Source organism: Pipra filicauda, unplaced genomic scaffold (genome assembly GCF_003945595.2).
Source record: "Pipra filicauda isolate LSUMZ 115617 unplaced genomic scaffold, ASM394559v2 scaffold6_size6359152_pilon, whole genome shotgun sequence".
Lineage (NCBI taxonomy): Eukaryota > Metazoa > Chordata > Aves > Passeriformes > Pipridae > Pipra > Pipra filicauda.
Window position 1 is genome coordinate 5,831,878 of NW_024104865.1, and position 21,594 is coordinate 5,853,471.

Sequence of the window (21,594 nt, forward strand, 5' to 3'; positions counted from 1 at the left end):
TTTTTAAATTAAAATAATTTTTGTATTGCCAACTGGGAAGTACAGGCATAGGATTCACGTTCAAGACCACTTCTAGTTTAGGAGTTCTTATAATTGTGGTTCAGAATGTTTGCAAGGCAAATACTTGTACCTTATGTCCTAAATGTCTGCATCCTTTATATGAAAAATAAGTGTACTGGTCTGGTGTACTAATGTAGCCTCATCTCCTTTATCTCTGTAGCATTATTGGGTAGGAAAGAAATGTATATACATTGATTGCCTGTGGTTGATGTAGATACTTATTCAAATACACACTCTATATTCATTTGTTGCTCCTATCCAGAATTGTTACACATTCTTAACATCTAGATCACATTTAGGTGAAGTGAGGAGATGGGTAGAGCTTGGTGTTGATTGCTGACTCTGGGGTGTGATTTTTTTAATTGAACTAAGTGAGGCAACTTACTACTTGCCCGTACTTTTAAACTGTGGTAAAACTTTTTTTCCTTGCCATGATAGCTACTAGAAGGCATGACTTAATGTTTGAACTGTTAACTGACCAAAGCTGGGCAGTTTTGATACCAGGTGTTTTTACATAAGGAGAAATAGGTAAATAGCTTAGGTAAAGCTTGCATAGTTGTGGATGGCAGAAATCAAGGTTGTGAGGTTGGCATTGTCACGATAGACCTGTACACTTCACCTGAATGGTCTGTTTTTTCCCTGCTTTAAGACTCTGAAAAAATGTGGTAATGCTTTTTGTTTCCATGTCCATTTTGTTGAAAAAATGGGGAATGAATGAAAACGTAAACTACTTGTGCAAAGGATGGAATTGGAAAAGTGCGTTAGTCTTCATAATATGCAAACTGAGGAAAGAAAGTATGCAACGCTTTGGGGGTAACCTTGCAGTCACAGGGTTTGGAAAGAATGAAAATAAATACTGCAGCTTTAATGCTATGATCTCTTTTCTTTCTGAGTTCAAATAATAAAATTTTGCAAGCTCTTGATGTACCAGCTGTATTTCTGTAACATTTCAGCTGTGTATATTAGTACACATTTTCAGATAGTTCAGACTACAAACCCAGTCATGTTTTCAAAGTGCACAGGAGCTTCATTTCCTAATGACTGCTAAGTTTCTGATTTCACTCTTCACTGTACTGGCACTACAAAGAAGAAAATTTGTTAGTGGTTGTTTTTTTAAGGATTCTCATAGCTATGCCTAGTGTTTACTCTGCTGTTACTTAAAGAAAAAAAAGTCAGTTGGGGGAAGCAGGCGGTGGTTTTTTGCTTTTTTTTTTCCTTGTGGTAGTTTGAAACTGAAAAAGCAACTACATTTTTATAGCTCCACAAGTCATGAATATATTGTATGTGCAAAGTGAGCTGAGCAGCCTTAAATACAGTTGTAAATCTGATGGCTCTACTCAAGTCCTTCCAGCAGTAACATTGCAGGGTCTTTACAAGATTGTGAAGGCTGGAAAGTGGAAATGCAAAACTTTGGAGAGTAGCCTCGTAATTTTTCAGGAATGGCTAGTTTGACATGTTACACATGGAGGTACAAATGGATTTATTGGGCATGTAGGGGAAAACTACATGGTCAGTGCTTAGAAAATTGTAAGTTAGTTTGCTTTGTTTTCCTTTGAAAAAAGAGGCATTTCAGAATCTGTCTTAATAAGATGAATCAAAGATTAGGATTTTCCCCTGAAAATTACCAGTGATGGTGAATCTGCTGACACCCTTGGTAAATGGAGATTTGAATTTATTATTTGCATTATATATGTTTTGGAAACAGTAATTTAGAAATTGTGCTTCACTGGTAATTTTCTGGTTTTCAATCTACTAAGACCCTTGTAACATTGCTTGCTATCTTAAAGGGTCCTTCCCCCTCCCCCTTTTTTTTTAACTTTCCGCTTTCTGTAAGTACTTTGACTGCAAACAAATCTCCCAGCAGCTTTTTTTCTCATCAGCTAAAGTGAGCTCCTTGTGTCTTCACTGTCTGGTGTATTATCTAGTCCTGTATTTGTTTTTGTGGTCCCTTTCTGAACTTTCTCCAATTCACCTCCTCTTGCTCTTTTGTGCTGCAGGGCCCTAGCTTAGAAACACAGATGGTGGATGATGAAACTGAGACTACAAGTGAAGAATTGCCTCCTCATCTGCAGGAAGAGCCTCCTGAAGGTACAGTGCTGGCAGTCAATATAAACTCTTTGCAATAAATTGCGGAAAATGTTCTGGCAAAGAAGTCTTATTTCTCTGTCTGACTTGAGAGCTTATATCTGCCTATTTTCTGAGAGGGCTAAAGCTTTGTCAGTGCTGACAGTTGAGGCAACCTCCCAGCAAGAGGTCTAGCCAGCCCGTAAGCCCACTTTTTGCATTCAAAGAAGGCTTCACCCACTGAGGTGCAGACATTGTTCTGCATTCTCTTTAACAATATGGTTTCTGATTAAAATTGTCGTGCTCGATCATCCTGCCTGTAGGCTTAGGAATAAAATGCCTCCTCTGCTGTCTTGTTCGTGATGTTTTGAGCCTTCATTAGGGAAGACTTTGTAAGTAGTCATTTTTTCTCTTGTTACCTTTCTCTGCAGCATCCTGCTCTTGAAATTGTCCCCAGCAGAGATTTGCAAAGTTAGATATTCTAGTGATTTTGTTTCTTTCTGCTGTCTCTCTTGGAAGCCAGTTTAGCCGTCTGAGGAGGAGGTAGTGATACGCTGTAAGTCAGCAGGAGGCTCAAAAATACCACTTCTAATTAAAAACCTTGTTTGCAATGAGATGCCCTGGATTTATACATGGAACAGATTTTTTCCCACTGTGTAAAAATTGTAGACTTTGTATATATGCAACAAAATAGGTGTTGGTACCTTTTGAGTAGAAGCTGCTAACATTGCCACAAGTGATGATACATTCTGAGCTTTGTCTCCAGTTCAGTGACTTTTAAAACACAATCACTCATAGTTGTTGTGGATGGCTTAAACAACCCAGAGAGTGATGATATTCTCATTAGCAACTTACTGTTAAAATACAATGACATGTCTCTGGGAAACGTAAAGTGTGTTTTATATTTTTCCTTTAAGAGAATAAGATGCTGATACAGCATTTATGTTAACAGCCATTCTTAAAGGGAATACGAACCAAGTAGATGGTTTTAGGAATTTGCTGCTCCCATCCCTTCTTGTTGAGCATTCTGTTATAGTTTTCTTATTAAGTTGTAATTTCTTGATCTGCCATTTCATATACCATGGGCTGGCAGTTAGATATTGAGGTAAGTGAAAGGCAGATTTCTTTTTGCAACTCCTGTAAAGCCAGAAGGAAATAAACGTGGAAAATGTTGTGATTACTATATATATACATGGAGGATATAATATTGCTATTCCCTCCCCTTCCTGTCTTTGTAAGTAATGCCAAGTCAGCATGTGATGGCAGTGTATTGTTGAAGTAAGAATTCTGGTCACAAACCTGAGCTGATGATTAGATGAGCCTAGAGGCTATATCCTGGACTGTAAAGCACATCTTGTCTCATCAGTTTATCAGGAATAGTACTAGATTTTGGACTATGGCTTTGAATTGAGTAATCAGAAGGGGTTTTTTTAAATTTATTTTTAATTTATTTTTTTTAATTTGTTTTTGCAAACCAACTTTTTAAAGTTGAAAGTAAGTGCTTCTGCCTGCAACCCTGCTGATTTGAATGACAATGAAATGTGTCAGTGCTGATATTCCACTTCTGTGACTTGTTAGGTGGTCTGGAAGAAGTATGTACTCTGGACCCACTTTCCTGGTGTGAAGAAAAAGAACTGTAACAGTTGAGCTGATTTAGTTAAGCAGTGATACAACAGATGAAGTCTGAGCTCAGTATGTGCTTTTTAAATTTACAATGATATGAAGAGTAGCAAATAGGAGGGATGCTGAGAGCACAACTGAAACTAGAGTCTCCTTGGGAGAAGAGGTGGAAAAATTGATCCTGAAGGAGAACCATCAGGATTATGCTGAACTTTGTGTGGAGCTGGCTTTGTGTGGAGCTCAGTAAGTGTACCTTAGAAGCTACTGTCTACCAAGCAGAATTACTACAAAGACCATGTAGTTGCAGGAGTGATTGCAAATGCCTCATGAAATAAATAGATATCTGAAGTTCTTTTACTATTAAATGCCATTCAGAGTAGTATCTTCTTATCTTTGCTTTTCTACAGATTTCTGGTTTCTTCTGATAGCACTTTCCTAGTTAAATCAAATGCTTTGCAATAAATAAAACCGTGTTGTTGTGACTACCGTGTTCTTGTTTCCTGGGATCTGTGAATTAAACACTGTGTCTGCTTGCCTTCTGGTAATGAGTGCATAAGGGATGGAAAGCTCTCCAAAGTACGTGTCTTTCTAGCACAATCCATTATTTCATCAGATTGCATCATAATGACTTCATTTCCTAGCTTGCACTGTGTATCTACTGCTCTCCTGAAAGGAGAATTGGAAGGTCTGTGCTGTAAAAATACTGCAGAAAAATAAAAGTTTAAACTTCAGGGATTGTCATATTTCTAAACAGTACTGCAGCATGGCCTTCTACAAATAATAGGACAATTTTTCATATCCATCGTGTACTAACTAAATGGAGTAGATGCACGTGTGGGTAACAACTGGCACAGAATAGCAAACATCACTTCCAGGTGTAGTGTGGCAGCCTGGCAGTGTTTGAGGCAAGAGAAAGTTTTGTGGTTTAAAACGGGGACTAACCAGGAAATCAAGATGTAACCAAGACGTACAAATGAGATGTAACCAAGGCACAGGCTGGTATCTGTGTGTAACCTGAATCTGGTTATTTTATCTGCTGTTAAAGTTAGCTTTTTTTCTATTTAACTAAGTCAACAGAGTAAACGAGTTAAAGGTACAGCTGATGCCGGCTCCTGTACGAGGTATTAGATATGAGAAGGGGCTTTTTGCTCCATAATGCCGGTGTCCTTCCCAGTGGCCCTGCTGGCTGTGCCCCGCACGCTCCGGGCTCAGGGCTGCGGAGCCCCGCGCTGTGGGGCCGCGGCCGCGCGGGGGCGCTGCAGGCCCGGCCGTGCCGCATTCCAGACAGCGCTCGCGCACATCCCGGCGAACCGGAGAAAGTATTTAAACCTATTAACTCCTCTCCCTTAAGCTACTTTGTGATATTACAAGGGAAGCTTTCCACACTCTGCCTCAGGAAGGGTGTTTATCCCCTAATGATACTTTACCTCTTGACATCGTGATCCATCTGCCAAATTCACTTTTTTATTTTTTTTTATTCCCCCTTCTGCTTTCGTTTCTCTTCGATCCTGTTAGCATACTTTTTTTTCTCCCCTCATTTAAAAGGCAGGCATAGGGGAACAGTAGCAATTAGCATTTGGAGTGCTGCTCCAGCTAGTGTGCTTACCATTTCACAAAGCAGGCTGTGTAGGGCAGGCTTAACATCACCTAACACTGAAGCTCTGCAGAGGAGAAAAACTGCTCTAAATGGTATGAAATGCTTCCCTCTTTGCAAGAGGTTCAGTATGGCTCATCTGTGTTACCACATGTTTGAACACTCAGCTACCTTCAGGTAGATTCTGTTGGATCTTGAATGTTAAATGGAAGTCCGATCACAGAGAGAGAACTAGATTTAGTTACCCAAGTGCAGCCACGCATTGCTGTGTCTGTTGCTTCTTTATCCTCCACTTCAGAGTTCTGTTGCTGATCACGTAATACAGTGCAATGCTAATTGATATAATCACCTTGCTTTTCTATCCTTTTCCATAAAATTACTCAAGGAAAGTGACAGCAATGAAATCTTGTGGTGATTAAATCTTCTGTGACGTTCTCCGTTATGAAATGTCAGCACCTCCTTGGCTGGATGACTCGGATCCTGATCTCTTCTGTTTGGTGAATCGGTAACCCTGATCTTGCTTTACAATTAAAGGATTGGTGCATTTCTGCTATGAGGAAAGGCTGAGAGAACTAGGACTGTCCAGCCTGGGGAAGAGAAGGATTGGGGGATGTTAATGTGTACAAATATCAAAGAGGAGGGTATAAAGAAGATGGGCCCAGACTCTTTTCGGTGGTGCTCTGTGACAGGAAGGAGGGAATGACACAAATGGAAACACATAAGGGAACATTCTTCCACTGTGAGGGTGACCAGGCACTTGAATCGATTGCTCAGAGAGTTGTGGAGTCTCCCACCTTGGAGATATTCAGAAGTCATCTGAACATAGAATCATAGAGTAGTTTGGGTTGGAAGGGACCTTCAAAGGCCATCTAATCCAACCCCCTGCAATAAGCAGGGACATTTTTAACTAGACCAGTTTGCTGAGAGTCCTGTCTAACCTGACTTGAATTTTTCCAGGGATGAGGCATCTACCTGTTCTCTGGGCAACCTGTTACAGTATCTCACCACCCACATTGTAAAAAAATTCTTCCTTATAAGTAGTCTGTACATGGTCCTCAGTAACCTGTTCTAAGTGACCCTGCTTGAGTAAGAAGGTTGGACCCTATGATCTCCAGAGGTCCCTCATGTGATTCTCTTATGTACTCATACTATCATATGATAGTATATATATAATATATATGATATGTATATCTCATATATTCTTGTACTATCTCTGTGTATTTAAAGTCTCTTTGTGACGTTCCTGCATATATCCCCCATTTATTACACTAATTTTTGTGGGAAAAGTAGCTTTCCTATGTCAAACTGCTAGAAGTTATGCATTTCAGGAGTGCATACTTGGTTGATATGAGGTATGACTGTAGTTTCTTTTGGCCCTGCATTGCTAAGGAATACTAAGCTCAGTGCAAAGCTGTGTCATTGGTTAACAACAGTACTCCCTCTTGAGAGTTTACAGACCAGTGCTTTCTTCCAGTGCTGGTCTTTTAAGTATTAAGATTTTATCAGCCAACCTACTATGATCAATTTGGCAATAAGCCCGAGTCTCGTGTCTGAAGTGTCTGCTACCACTTCTGCAGTTTTCAGACTTAGCAGAGATGGTCCTTCTTTGTTGCAGACAGATTGGGCCTTGTGGAGTAAAGCTTTATTAAAAGCAATGGGTCTTAGCAGCTCTGCAGTATATAACAAATCTTGGGAAATTTACTTTCCAAATAACTGTGGTGTTCTTAATTCAAATTGTTTTACACTTGCTGTGGGTAAAGAGTACACAGAGATAGTTACTGTAAATCTGATGATTTGCACCACTTTAGAACATAGTACCTTGTGTGAGCCTTATAATCTGCCTCCATGGAGGCATACAGCCTTTTCTGCTGTTTTATATCTTCTGCAGGATAAAAGTATATTGCATGCTTCTGTAGGAAGCTTTAGGATTCCTTATCTGCAGTTTGAGAATCTCTAATCCAAAGAGTCTGGGAGTTTTGTGGATTGCTCATTCAGGATTGACTTTTTATACCAATATTTTTCCTAGATATATTATCTGTACAGATCTAACTAAATAAAAAAAGTTTAGTTATGTTTCAGTTGAGGTAGAACCATGCGTATGAAACTTCTGAAATTATTAGACTGTTAACTTCATGTTGGTGTATTCTCTTTCAAGAACCTGACAATTTATTGAAACCAGCAGATGACAGAAGAACGTGACTTTTCAGGCATGTTATCTGTGATGAGACCTTCAGCTCAAGTCTGATACAGGTGTTTAATGTTGAAAAGGTATATTCCTACAAACAGATCCAGTTTTGATGAGTGGGCAGCACTTTTCCAGTTAGTTTGGTTGAAGTATTCTTTGCAGAGAACAGTTTGGGCCAAATGTCTGCTGTAGTAATTGCCACACCAGGTTTAAATCCTGCAAACTTGATCTGCACTTTTTTGCATCTTCTTGTTGCAAGTAGTGTCTAGTATGTCTGTCTCCAAACTGCCTTTATCCAAATAACCACAAAGAAATGACCCTGGAAAATGATGCCATTAATTGCAATTCCATTTCCTTTCAGTATCAAGCTCTGTACTAAATACTGTTGCCTTTTCTGGTATAAAGTAACTTTAACAAAGTTGCCCGTGGCACTTAATGTCATCTACTACATACTAAGTATGTGTTTATGTAGTCTACCAGATTAGTATCTTGAAGTTCTGTGAAGCTGGTGGTGCAAAACTATGGTATCTGCTAAGCCCTCCTCTACTTTCCTGAGTCAAATTGCTCTCTTCATTGTGCTACCTCGTGAGGTCCACCAGTGAAATCCTTCTATAGGGCATCTCTTTAAATGATCTGCTTTTTTTGTCTAGTGGCTAGTTGGCAACATTCTCAGCCTGAATTTGCTTCTGCAGTTCTGTGGTTGTGTAACTGAAGCAAAAGACTGGAAACCAGGATGGCTACAATCTCTCCAAGCAATGTGCCCTGGCAGCCAGGAGAGCCAGGAACCATGTTCTGGGGGGGCATCAGGCGCAGCATCATCAGCTGGTCGAGGGAAGGGATTGTCCCACTCTGATCTGCACTGGGGTGGCCTCACCTGAAATAGTATGTGCAGTTTTGGGCACCTCAATATAAGAAAGACATTTAGCTCTTAGAGAGTGTCCAAAGGAGGGCAATGAAGATGGTGAAGGGGCTTGAGGGGAAGCTGTATGAGGAGTGGCTGAGGTCACTGGAGGAAACTGAAGAGAGACATTGCAGTCTACAACTTCCTCGTGAGAGGAAGTGAAGGGGCAGGCACTGATCTCTTCTCAGTGGTGACCAGTGACAGGACCTGAGGGAATGGCCTGATATTGTGTCAGGGAGATTTAAGTTGGATATTAGGAAAAGGTTCTTCACCCAGAGGGTGGTTGGGCACTGGAACTCCCCAGGGAAGTGGTCACAGCACCAAGCCTGACAGATTTCAAGATGTGTTTGGACAATGCCCTCAGGCACGTCGTGTGATTTGGGGATAGTCCTGTGCAGGACCAGGAGTTAGAGTGATGATCCTTGTGGGTCCCCTCCAACTCAAGACATTCTGGGATTCTTAGCTCTACTGTTGACTTATTCTCTAGCTGTAGTCAAGTAATTTGGCCTTCCTTGAACCACAGTATTCTTTGTGTATGAAACTGAAATTGCTGCTCTTATTTATAAATGAGGATGGTGAAAAAGCAAACTGTAAGTTTTTAGACTTTTGGAGATGAAAGATACTTGGAAATTGAAACAAAAATTGAGATTGTAATATATAAATAATACAAAACTTTGCCTGATATGTAACTTGTCAGGCCTTTTCTTTTTTTTTTGAGTCCTCAAAAAGGTGATTGGACTTGTCAGATAACTCTAAATAGAAAGGCAGGTTTCTTAAAAAGCAGAAAAAGAAATTAGTAGTGAGGCTTTCTTTTCTTTGGAACTGGGACTTTATGTACTGGTGTGTCCTCTCATCTGTAAAAACATTTCCTGAGCTACTTCTGTAAATGGCCTGAGGCTGAAGAGCAACATTTCAGTATCATCTGTCTCTAAGGCACAGATTCCTTGCAGCCGTACTCTTTTGTTGGCCAGACTGTTCTTGTTTCTGCAAAAGAAATGACCTGTGCTGTCAGCTCAGTCTTGTGCACAAAGTCTACCTTAGTATTTCTGGTAGAGATATAAAACACTTCCACATCTATCAAAGTGCTAATGTTGTGTTTCTATTAAATTTATCATCATTGTTTTAGTAAAGCTGAGGCTCTTCTCTGTTTAAATTCTCCATTGGTTATATTGGCTTCCTCATGCTTTATTTAATTTAGTTCTCTAGGGGAAATCGACAGTCTGAAATGTGATTAATAACCAGTGTCTGTGTGTACCCCTTTTTTCCCTCTTTGAGCCCCCTGCCCTTGTTTTACTGTTGCTTGTTGCTGACAGCAGGCATCTTCCATTCAGCAGCTATGTTACATAGTCTCCTAGAAACAGCATGAAAGCTATTTAAATTGTTTTTATTCCACTTCTCCCTATGTCCTATTCTTTCCTCTTCACTATTTTCATATGAATTAATGAGACGTTACTTTGACAGCTCAGCATCCCTTTTCTCTAGCCTACTCCATGCCCTGCAAATCATTCTGTCACCAAGCGTTGTATGTGTGCACAGCATATGCTGTTAATGGCAGCATAAATAGCCTCCAAGTGCCTGGTGAATTCCAGAAAAAAGGTTCTCATAACTTACGTGTGGGAAGCCACTTATCAGTGGATCTTGTTAATACAATAACGTTGTGAAGTGAGTCAGTAACCGTCTGGTTTTCCCCGAGGGTCTTTGCACATAGGATGGGGCAACAATAGTTTTACCATTTGCCTGGGTATAGTAACTGTAAGTAAAGTATATCATCCAAATGTAAAGATATTTCAGTGTGAAAGGCCAGTGGGAAACCTCTATCAGAAGATACATCTTGATCAATTACTAGTGAATGTGTTTTATTCAGCGATAGGGGTTAGCACTGTGTATCTTATTACCTGGCAGATGTTTGTCACTGTTTTTATACTAATTAGAGATGTATGAAATAATGAATGTAAAAGAATGTATGTTCTTTTATAATGTATTTTTCATTTTGAGGGGCAAATACATTAACATAAAGATGCAGACAATTGTTTTTAAATACATGTCATGGTTTAACCCCCCAGCCAGCTATCAACTGCTCACTCACTCCCCCACCAGTGAGCTCATGGACAGAATTGGAAGGATAAAAGCTAAAAACTCCTGGGTTAAGATAAAGACAGTTTAATAGGAAAAGCAAAAGCCATGCACACAAGGAAAGCAAAACAAGGAAGTAATTCACCGCTTCCCGTGGGCAGACAGATGTTCAACCATCTCCAGGAGAGCAGGGCTCCATCATGCACTATGGTTACTTCAGAAGACAAATGCCATCAACTCCAAACATTCCCCCCTTCCTCCTACTTTCCCCCACTTTATATACTGAGCGTGATGTCATATGGTATGGAATATCCCTTTGGTCAGTTTGGGTCACCTGTCCCAGCCGTGTCTCCTCCCAACTTCCCATGCAGCCCCCAGTCTCCTCCCCAGCATAGCAGTACAAAAAGCAGAAAAGGCCTTGTCCCTGTGTGGAAGGCCTTGACCTGCTGCTCAGCAATAACAAAAATACCTCTGTATTATCAACCCTGTGTTCAGCACAAATCCAAAACAATAGCCCCATACTGGACACTGTGAAGAAGGTTAACTCTACCCTGGCCAAAAGCAGCACGATAAATCTTTTGGACTTGTAGTTATCAATCCTGTTTGAAAGCTGAATAAGGAAGCAGTTCTTACCTGTTCCTAATGGATGAAAAAAAGAGTCAAGCAAGTCTCACTTATAACTACAGTCTGAAATACTAAGTAAGAATGAGCAATGCAGTAAATCCAGGTCAGGAGTGAAATTGAATCCATATATCAGTGAGTTAACAATGATGGTATCTTGAACTGCTAAACTATCAGAGTATTATAGCAGGCAATTAAATCATAGGGTCGGTACATGAGGCTGTTAATTCTGCCTCAGAACTGAGTGAAATGCCCAGTTAACATTTCATAAACATCTGTAGACTCATCCTGACTACCTGTCTTGATTTCAGCTGTTGGTGAACAAGTTGAGCCACTACCTTGATTACCACTATGATTGCATCAATCTGGCCTCTCCTGGACTGATCAGTTTGGATCACAAAACCAATCTTATTATGAAGAATAGGTTTTTTTCAAAGCTGTTTATGAACTTAAGGATGAGCTGTAAAGTGAGGGGTTTAATGTCAGTTTCTTGCCCTCTGGGATAGTATTCTAGAAAATCTTCATCTACTTGGAAACTGGGTAGAATTCTAGAACAATTTTTACAGAGAATGGTCTTGTACTAGTATGTGCATGTGTAATTCTATCTCTTTTTTTATTTTCATAATACAGTGAAGACCACTGCATATTCTTTTTTAATATATAGGATTATTAAGCTATTGTAGTACATTTCTTTGGCATATTGTGGGGAATCTGTCCTCTTTCTATCTGGCACTTGCATGGTCAGAAAGAATTTAGCGAAGGCTGTTGTTTTCTTTGTTATACCCTCTCTTTACCACTGGTTTCAGTTTTTGTCCAAAGTATGTAATATTCAGTAGGATATACCTGCTGCCAAGGATTTAGGTGGCTTTATATTTTTGGGTCTTGTATTATGAAAAATTCATGTATCTTTCTAGATAGTATCCAAAAGGAAATAAGTATTCTTCGTATAAAACATTACATCTGTTTTGCAAATAATGCTAAAAATGTGGCCTTGACATTTATGTAAATTGTGGGAGGGTCTTAGCGTATGGGATTAAAAGAATGTATTGGAATGTTGTTACAGTAGAAAGAACAGATTTATAGTCTTGAAGTATAACTAATTCTATTTTCTAGGAACTGAGACCTCATCTTTGGAATAAGTGACCCATTCACCAAAATACTTGTTCATCCATTTAAGATTCTAAGATGATAATGTTGTTGATATCTACTGTTTTTACCTTTCTGGAAATGAAATTTTACTGTAAAGGTATAATAAAAATAATAAAGGTCTGTCCTATGCCGACATTCAAAGCCAAGATTGTTGTTTCCTTCCACTTCCTCCCACCCACTCCCAGCTTCTCTGGAGATTTATGTGTGGTGGTGATGTGTTCTGGATTTTATTTTTTACTAGTTTGTTTTTCCCTAGAAAGTTCCTATATATATTGAGTACAAAATTGGAATAATTCTTGTTAGTTATGTGAAGTCATCCTCTTTGATTAAGCCAGACATTTGTATGTATTCAGTACTGGAAAGTGTGATTGTATAAATTGCCCAGTACTTCTGGGCATCCCACCAAAAGCCAAAGAACAAACCCCCAAGATTTAATACAACATTATTACAATATGTTAAAGTTAGGGCTCACTTTGGGAAATGCAAATTGAGACTGCAAGTTTGGTTTAGTGTTTTTATAGCTTGAGAACATTATTGTTACCGTTACTGCGGTATTTTATTCCTAGCATCTTGGGGCTTGTTTTTTGCACAAAATATTAGACTTAATTGATCAGGGAAGTGTGTAAATTCTTCCAGTCTATGGATCTTGTACCTTTACGTTGAAAAAGGAAAAAACACATTTACTAAGTTTGACTTTTGCTTAAAAATCTCCTTTATATTATGTAAAGAAATCTGTTTCCCCTGAGATCTGCAGATGTTTAAAAGATTGTGATTAGCTGAACCCAGCTGTATTTGAAAGACAGTTTGGTCACTGGTTTAAGCTTAATATGTGCCCACACACCTGCTGAAAGAAGTGTTCTTGCATTCAGCCCTGGTTGAGCATCACCAGTTCTGTCCCACTGCGCGGCTGTGGGTGTTTGGGTCCCAGCACAAAAGCTACAGAGTACCCACGGAGGGATAATGCCTCTGTCCGGAGACGGTGTGGACATAACTGGAGCTAGTGAATCATGTCACGGGAACAATGTTCCTGTGAACCATAGTCTGAAGGATGGGTTGTCCAGCCGAGTAGAGCCTGTACCATGCGTGTGAGATTGTATGGAACATAAGGACAGGCTCTGGGTTCCACGTGTGCTGTGGGGCTCTCCTGGCTTCCTCGTTGCTTTACTGAGGAAGAGAGGTGAGGCCGCAGGCACCATTAAAAACCTCTTTTATGATAGTGTATAGGAGGTCATCTCTTGATGTCTGTGTTTCTAGAAACGTCAGTGTATGGCACAATGATTGAGACTAATGCAGAGGGATCTTGGCTTTCAAACTTACTCCACCTGGCTCTGATCCAAGTATCATTAATAAGACATGAGACGTTTTGTTGGTATTTGATTAACTGGGAGGCTTGTTCTTGTTTTGTGTGACACATTGCAAGTTAACCACCCGGCATGCCGACATGTGCGATTAAAAACAAACGCTTAAACTAAATTGAGGAGCCGGCTGCCAAGTGTGCTGCATGGAGGAGCTGGAGCAGCCTGCCCTGCGGGACTCCACTGGGACTGGCCTCACCGACTGCTCTCCTGATCTTCTGTCGGCAAATTCCCAGTTCAGTTCTGTATTGCTGACTGTTAGTTTTTAAACGTTTTCTTCAGCTCTCTTGTGCAGTTAAAACACTCCCGACAAAATCTGGGAATGGCAAATGGCAACTCAGAGCCGCATTGTTCAGGCAGATGGTGATGGCCGCTTCAAGATTTTCGGCACCTCTGGGCAGCGTGGTGTTCCTGCCGTCCGGAATGGGAATGCCGTCCAGTCACGGGATTTTCCATTCTCCGCTTCCCGGGAGCTCCTGGCAGCCCAGCAGGGGGCTGCCGAGGGCCGGCCGAGACCTCCGCCCGCCTGCCCGGCTCGGCCTGAGGCGAGCGGCGGGACCGCCGCTTTTATCCTATCACAGGGGTACTTTTGCGGTTTTCCTGAGTTTAAATGCCAGGACGGCATGAACGTGTCTGCACTTTCTTGTTTTATAATTAACTAATTAATTTCACAAATGAGACATGGAGACTTAGCAAAGCTGCTTTTCCCTCTAGCACCCTTCTCATTCTCCTCTTTATTTTAAGGTTTTTAACCTCCCCTCTCATTAGGGTCCTTGCTGTGGAAACAATTCTGCATTGCCAGTCAGCAGCAGGGTGTCTAAAGGAAGCCAGACAGAAAACTGGGTTTATGGGTACTAAGCACCCAAAGGAGCGAAAGCCATGGCATGCACAATATCTCTTGAAGTCTTGGAAACCCTTAGCTTTATTTTCAGACCCAAAATGTGCTTCACTGTGTTAACAAAAGCCCTGCTGATTCAGTGGTCACTTTCAGTCCCACGTAAAGCAAAATATGCCCTCTGACCTGTGCACAGATATGCAGTGCTTGTGAAAACTCACAAATCCTCTTGTTTAGAACTGCTGATCTACATCATGTGGTGTAGCCTGGTGTTGGGCAGCCTGGGAGGGCCCATGTTAGCTCCTCCTGGAAGAGACAGACACTGGGAGAGGTGCAGGAACGTGGGCACTCTCACACCTGACAGGTTGCTTCAGCACGTGGCTCCTGTGGGAGTGGCAGGGCTGTTCCCATTTTGTCAGCTCTGCAGCTGAATGCTTTACTTTTAGTTTGTGTGCAGATTTATTCCTGAAGCAGAGTAGTTCCTTAATTGATTATTGACTCTGTTAAAAAGTATTTTTGGGAAGGGCTAAGCAGGCCTTGTATAAAGCTACCTAGTTCTTCAACACCACTGTCTGCTTTCTTTTCCATTGAGGCAAATGACAGGGTAGAAAAATACCTTTAAATGTACCTGCTAATTCCCAAGTTGAGATTTTAGGCCTTTCGTTTGTAATGATTCTTTTCCCAGAGGAACAAATTTTATGCTTACAGAACAAGAACCATGACTAGAGTAGAGGGAAAACAGCAGCAGCAAGTGAAGGGGAGGTGACAGCAAGTGTGCTGAGAGGGGACACACACACACACACACACTTTCCTGCTGCTGCCATGAATTACAGCCAGAACCAGAAATCTGTAAAGACACTTAAAGTAGGGAACAAATAAGAGTGTTTCCAAATAGTTGGAGTCTCCATGACATACCAGCAGTTCTTTTAAATGGCCTGTGAATTTACAGTAGCTTCTGGCTAAAAAGCATTTTTAGAGTACAAGAGCAGAGTGTTTTTTCAGCTGACTTCTTCCTGCAGCACAAAAAAACCCTGGACTTCAGATGGAGATAAGGAGGGTTCTGCAAGGACAGCTTGGAAAAATTATTCTGACAGTCTCTCAGAAGGACCTAGTTGGAGTCCATTAGTAGTCACAGGTTTGATTTGAGATCATGAGAAAGCTTTTAGTTCAGAGAAGCCAACCATCCCTTGCCCTCAGTTTGTCCTGAACAAGCTCCTGTTCTCAGAGGGTCACTTGAGCTGAATTGCTTTTCTCTGCCACACTGGAAAATGGATCTATGAATAGTGAGTTGACAGGAAAACAAATCTTCAACCTGTCTTGGAGTACCTAGGATATTTTTGGGCCACTACAATTGATAAATAGGGAAAGGGTAGTCTTTGAATTGCATAGCAACTTTTAACTGCAGATTTTGCTCTTGTTCCTGAAAATTGTGGTCAGGATTTTCCTTTCAGATGTTCAGCCCTTCAGATGTAGGAATCCATTTCTTTTCAGACAACTAGGAGTTTCATAGTCTTTAAAGGGTGAGTTTGAAGGATGTGACCCTACCCCGTGTATTTTTCCATTTCCAGTGCTAGGTGTGGAATGGACGCTATTTGAGATTAAAGGTGTCTTTACTGTAGCTGGACAAGATATCCTACATTGCTAGAGAAAACAGTGTGATGTTAAAATGTAAAGCAGTAAATATGTGCATAGCTAAGTGACTTTAGGAAAAGGAGGGAGGAAACATAGGAAGGGGGGAAGGAGGTAGGTAAACTGACTCTGGTGAAGATTTTGACAAGAATGTAATAACTGTAAATGAGATTTGTCCCCAGCAGACACTGAAGACATCCTGACCTTTTTTAACTCTGATTTATTCATCATGGGAATGGATTTTGTACCTCATCCACTGTGTGACTGATGGGCAGGAGTAATTTTTCTCTCAATACAAATGAGTGTGCTATAGTAGACTCCATTAGCCACACTGACGGGAGCAGAGTGCCATCAACCACAAAGTTAGCTAAAGAAATATTTTCCTTTTCGGTCTTGCACTCTAATGTGTGCCTGATGTATGTGTAGGGTGGGGGGGAAGGTTACTGAATTTTAAGAAACTTGAGTCATGAATTTCTTCTATTGTGTGAAATCTTCTCAATTAACATGGAAAAGGAGTATCTATGGCTTTACTCGAAAGAAGACAAAGACTAATTAAAAAAAAAAACTGTGAAGAAAATTATCCCACCCAATCCCAATTATCCCAATATTATTCCAAAACTATCCCAATACTCTTTCTCCCATATCACAGTTTTATGGCTCTCTTGCTTGTAAATATGCTCCTTCTGTCTAGTTTCTTTAACTGTTTCAGCCACATCAGTTCTTACAACTACTTTTTCCTTGTGAGTGGCTTTGGGGTGAGAGGGCAAAATACAGGAAGGGAAGAATGAGATAGTTGAACCAATGCTAAAGAATATAATATCGACATTGTCAGCTTATTGTATTTCAAAATATACATACACAATAAAGTCTTGTGTCAGTGAATATCAGAATAAAAAACCCCAAAACAACCAAACCCCTAGAATTCTGATGGTGGGTAAGAAGAGGGAACATCTGTAGTGAAAAATTGTAACAGGAGGGTTTATAAATCATAGGGGTTCTTCGAACATAAATGAGCTACTCCTTGGCTGTGGTCACTAAACAGTCACCATGTTAGCAGGCTATTCTTGTTGATTCGAGCTGTTTATTGGAGCATATAGGCAGGTTTCGTATTGGGACAGGTGGTGATAGTGCCTCTGTTCTGAAGTACTTTACTACTGTCCAAAAATGTGTTCAGGAAATAACCAAATTATGTGTCAGATATAGTGATGGCTGAGCTTCTATAAATAAAGGAGGAGAGAGGGGTGAGAAAGTCAAATGTGAGGATACTGGCATCAGTAGAGCACTGTATTTTTCCATTCTAACCTTATCAGCTTACATACTGACCTGTGGTTCCAGCGCAGAAATGCTTCAAAAACTGTTGCACAAACCATTTTTGCCAATCCAGTCTTGCTGTTCAAGCGTTTCTTCCTGCGAGTAGGTGAAACCCACATAAAGATGGGTAGCCCCTATTAGATGTTACAGTGTTTTTCAGAGAATCCTTCTGAAAATCAGTATAATCAATTCCTAATGAATGGAAAGCATCTCTAAACCATGGTTTCTTCTTCTGGATTAACGATTTTTAAGGCTTTCCAGAAAATTACTGGCTTTGCTGAGGTAGACTCTGCATCTTCATGTTGTTTTTCCTCACCTTTATTTAGTAAAAGCTTGAAGTCCATTACTGTATTTCTTTCTAGACTTTGGTCTACTTGAGATTTTAATCAATACTAACTGTCAGTGTGCTGCAGACCAAAGCAAACATGCAGCAGTATTGTCTGTGATACCGATTCACTTTATGAGATTCAGGAGCTCAGCTAGAATGTCATTGGAACAGAGGGGATAGTGTAGGGCAGAAGGTTTCAGGAGTTGGGGGGTTTTTAAAAGGCTTTCATAGCTGGCCAGCAAGTCATCGTTTCAGTCATATATTTGGAGTTCTGATGCTGGCTCATTTGGGATTTGCTTGGTATCTCAGCTTCTTCATTCTGGAGTCTTTAAAATGGACAGATGTAAGCCTGTTGCATAAAACCTGGGATATCTGCTAAAGTCTGCCTGCTTTTTCTGGAAGGTTCACAAAGTAGAGGCCTGTTGATGGTGGTTTAAGAAGCTGAAAGGAATAATATGTTGATATTTTTTCCCTTTACTCTTTTTCCAAGGTTACAAATGATGAGTTCACAGGACTCTGGCCTAGTTGGTTGCAGAGGAGACTTCAATGATTATAACTTAATATGAATCATTATGGGCAAACTGGTCAAGTCATCAGCTTGAAACAAAATCTCTGTGTTTGCCTTTCACATTTCTAGGGATTTTTCTCTAATGACACAGACATTAAATGTAACTAGTAATCTCTTTGAAAAGACCCATCTTATTATTCTATTTGTCCCACCAAGTCAAAACTGATTATATGTTAATTTTGCAGGACCCTCTGAATTTCAACTGCATCTTCTGAGGCTGGCTGCTCCCTGTCAATGTCTGCCGTGCTAGTATTAAAAATAGAAAACTTGCTGTACTAGGAAATGAATATAAGAATGACATAAAATATACTGGACTTCATATTGAAATTAATGGAGGTCATGTGTGGTTTGGTTTTTTGGGGCTTTTTTCAGTATTTCATATATAATTATAAGAGAGCTTCCTTTTATCTGTCTAGATATACCATTGCAGCACAAAATTCTACCAGTGAATTTTGCACTTGCCTACTACATGATAAACAATGTCTTGGCATTTGACAGCTGCATGATAAAAGCTTTGGTATTTTCAAGAGAAGAATGAGAATGCTTGCCAGAGTGGAATGGTTTAACTTCCTCACGTTGCTTCCTGCTACTGGCCATCTGACTTTTTTTCTCCCCTTTATCTTTAGTGATTTTTTCCTTCTTTCACTTTCAGAATATAATTTACCACTGCCTCTTTGCTTTCATGACTGCTTGCTGCTGACCTTTAACAAGCCCTGTGAGTGTTACACTGGGTTGTAGGATTTGTCCACTTTTTAACAAATAAGGAATTTATACAGCTGGTAAATGTTCCAGTATCAGTGAAGTGCTTTTAATTGTGTAAAACCCAAAAAGAATGGCTCTAAAGAGACAAAAGGGATAGCCATCCCAAAGGGCTGTTGCTTTTTTAATAGTTTTCCTATAATACCAGCTCTACTTTTCATTTCCTTTTTTCTCCATAAAGTGTTGGCTGATATGGTTCATGCACTAGAGCAACAACTGTGGCACTCTGAATTATTTCCATCAGCTTTAGTGTCCAGACCAGAACTGTTGAGCTGGTTTGTGTTGGTTGCTCTCCTCCATCCCTTCGCCTTCTCCTTACTTCTGTCTGTATGGAACTCATGACAAAGTTGAGATGTACTGTGAGACAGTAAAGTAGCACTCTTGGGTTTTTTTAATGTTTAATATGTTTGGGTATTTAATTTCAAGCTTGACATTAAATTTAATAAGTTCAATAATTCTAAAAAAAATTGTCCTTAATTAAACAATTTCATACTGCTATTCAAATACAGCTTTCCAGTCTCTCTGTGAAGTGTAGCAATGCTGCTGCTTAGCTTGTGCATTAAAACCATAATGACCTGTCTGACAGTGTCCAGCATGCTGTGATGTTCCCAAAGCTTGGGATTCAGTTCAGTTTGGAGGGTGAAAATCTATGTGTAATCAAATGAGTGATTCTGGTATTAACAAAATGCCAAGTGCTCTAGTGTTTCCAGCTGATAATGAGTGCATTGTTAATGGAATGCTGACACCTCTTCCATGCTTTTCCTTCTCAGAGGGCTTAAACAATCTTTTGAAGTAACCTTGGGAATTTTAATCCTTACTAAATACAGCATTTTTAATTCGATTTGCCACTTTCTGCTAACCCTACAGTATTTCCTTGCAGTTCCTGCATCAGAGATAATAACATCTAGATGCCTGAAAGTGATAACCTGATGTTGTTTCTCATTAAAAGAGAAAAGAAAATCCTGTTTGTAAATTCCTACCAAAAAACCCCTAAGCACTGTCATGGCACTGCCTAAGTGTACGTGTGGGATCCAGCTCCCAAAGACAACTAGAAAGAATTTTTCTTTTGTTGTTTTTGTTTTGTTTTGTTTTGTTTTTTCTCTTAAAGTGAATCTGCTTAATCTGCCATCTTCTGTAGCCCATATGTTTTGTGGGTCGCTTGTGTAACACTGGATAAAAATTTGGCCTTGTAAGGGCTGCTTGTCCATGTGCTATTAGTTTCCAAACTACCTACTATATTTAAGGAAATTGAAAATATATTCTATTGTGTAACACCTGTAAAACATACAGGATTGCTGAAGAGCAGTCTCAGTGAAATGATTGCTTTCTTCTTGCAGCTGATCAGTCAGAAATTTTAACTGGGATGTAATGGGCTGGGTCACAGCTGCAGTTTTTGGGATCTGTGTCTTTGCATCCATGGACAGACAGCTTAATTTTCAGTTCTGCCATTCGTTCTTCAAGTACCAAGCTACCTCTCTGGGTCTGAATGAGCACCTGCTTATGGTACTGGACCTGAGTCTCAAACTGACCTATGCTAAAAAACGATTGATCTAGCTTAATTTTTAACTTGTCAAAGAAATAAATTATTTCTTTGTTGTTTTAAATGTCTCATTGGTTCCCCTCAGGCTGTTACAGTTAAAACAGAAGCATGTTCGGACGGATTACCATCTAAAAGATCATATTTTATGATAGGGGTCAGCCTCTTCTCCCAGGCAGCTAGTGACAGGACAAGAGAAAATGGTCTCAAGCTGCACGAGGGTTCAGGTTGAACATCAGGAAAAATTTCTTCACTGAAAGGGTGTTTAAGCATTGGAATCCTGGGAGGTGTTCAAGAAATGTGGCACTTAATGCTATGGTTTAGTCGACATGGTGATGTTCAGTTAAAGGTTGGACTCGATGATCTTGGAGATCCTTTCCAGCATTAATGATTTCTAACATGGGCATCCTGCCCAGTCACAGAGATATAAGTGTCATCATTTGTCATTTAAAACCCAACCAAACCCCTATAATTTGCTCTGTTATTTAGTGGCCAGTATGCAGTGCAAGTATGTAATACATTTTTTATCTTACCTTGTGTTATAAAATTTTCAAGTAGGCAAAACTAGTCTAAGAATGCATTAGTCAATAGTGAACTCAAAAGGGTAGGTCTAGGTAAGGAAATGTTGATCTTTCTTCTAATATCTCTGGGCACACTGTTTTCAGCAAGTCTTTAACTTCCATTCATGAACTTCTGTTGCGCTTGCAATCTGATGGGACCATTCCAATACAATCCTTTTATTTTACCATAAATTGTGAGGAGGGGAAGGGGACTGGAGCAGTTTTCCTGAACATACTCTCTCTAATGCACATCCTACCTTTCTGATCCTCTTCCAGAACTCTTGGTATTTTTTCTTGGTTTTGGAAGGCTATGTGGATTCTTACTCTTTGGTGGCAATAAGCAAGTATAATCTCAAACTGGTCTCGTTTCTTCTGTGAAAGATATGGTATTGTCCTGAGAGATTTTACAATCAATGTTGAAAAGAGAAATTTCTACTAGAGCAAT

The 21,594-nt window shown here is 40.1% G+C and overlaps 1 protein-coding gene across 3 annotated transcripts in view; it reads left to right on the top strand.

Moving 5' to 3' along the window:
* The window catches only part of LOC114003324 (transmembrane protein 263-like), a 209,305-nt gene that overhangs the window by 12,743 nt on the left and 174,968 nt on the right, over positions 1-21,594 (top strand). For all 3 annotated transcript variants that reach the window (XM_027750209.2, XM_039389033.1, XM_027750210.2), the window contains one exon: positions 2,058-2,148. In XM_027750209.2, coding sequence (XP_027606010.1) covers positions 2,058-2,148 — 91 coding nt within the window. The remainder of the gene's footprint in view (positions 1-2,057; positions 2,149-21,594) is intronic.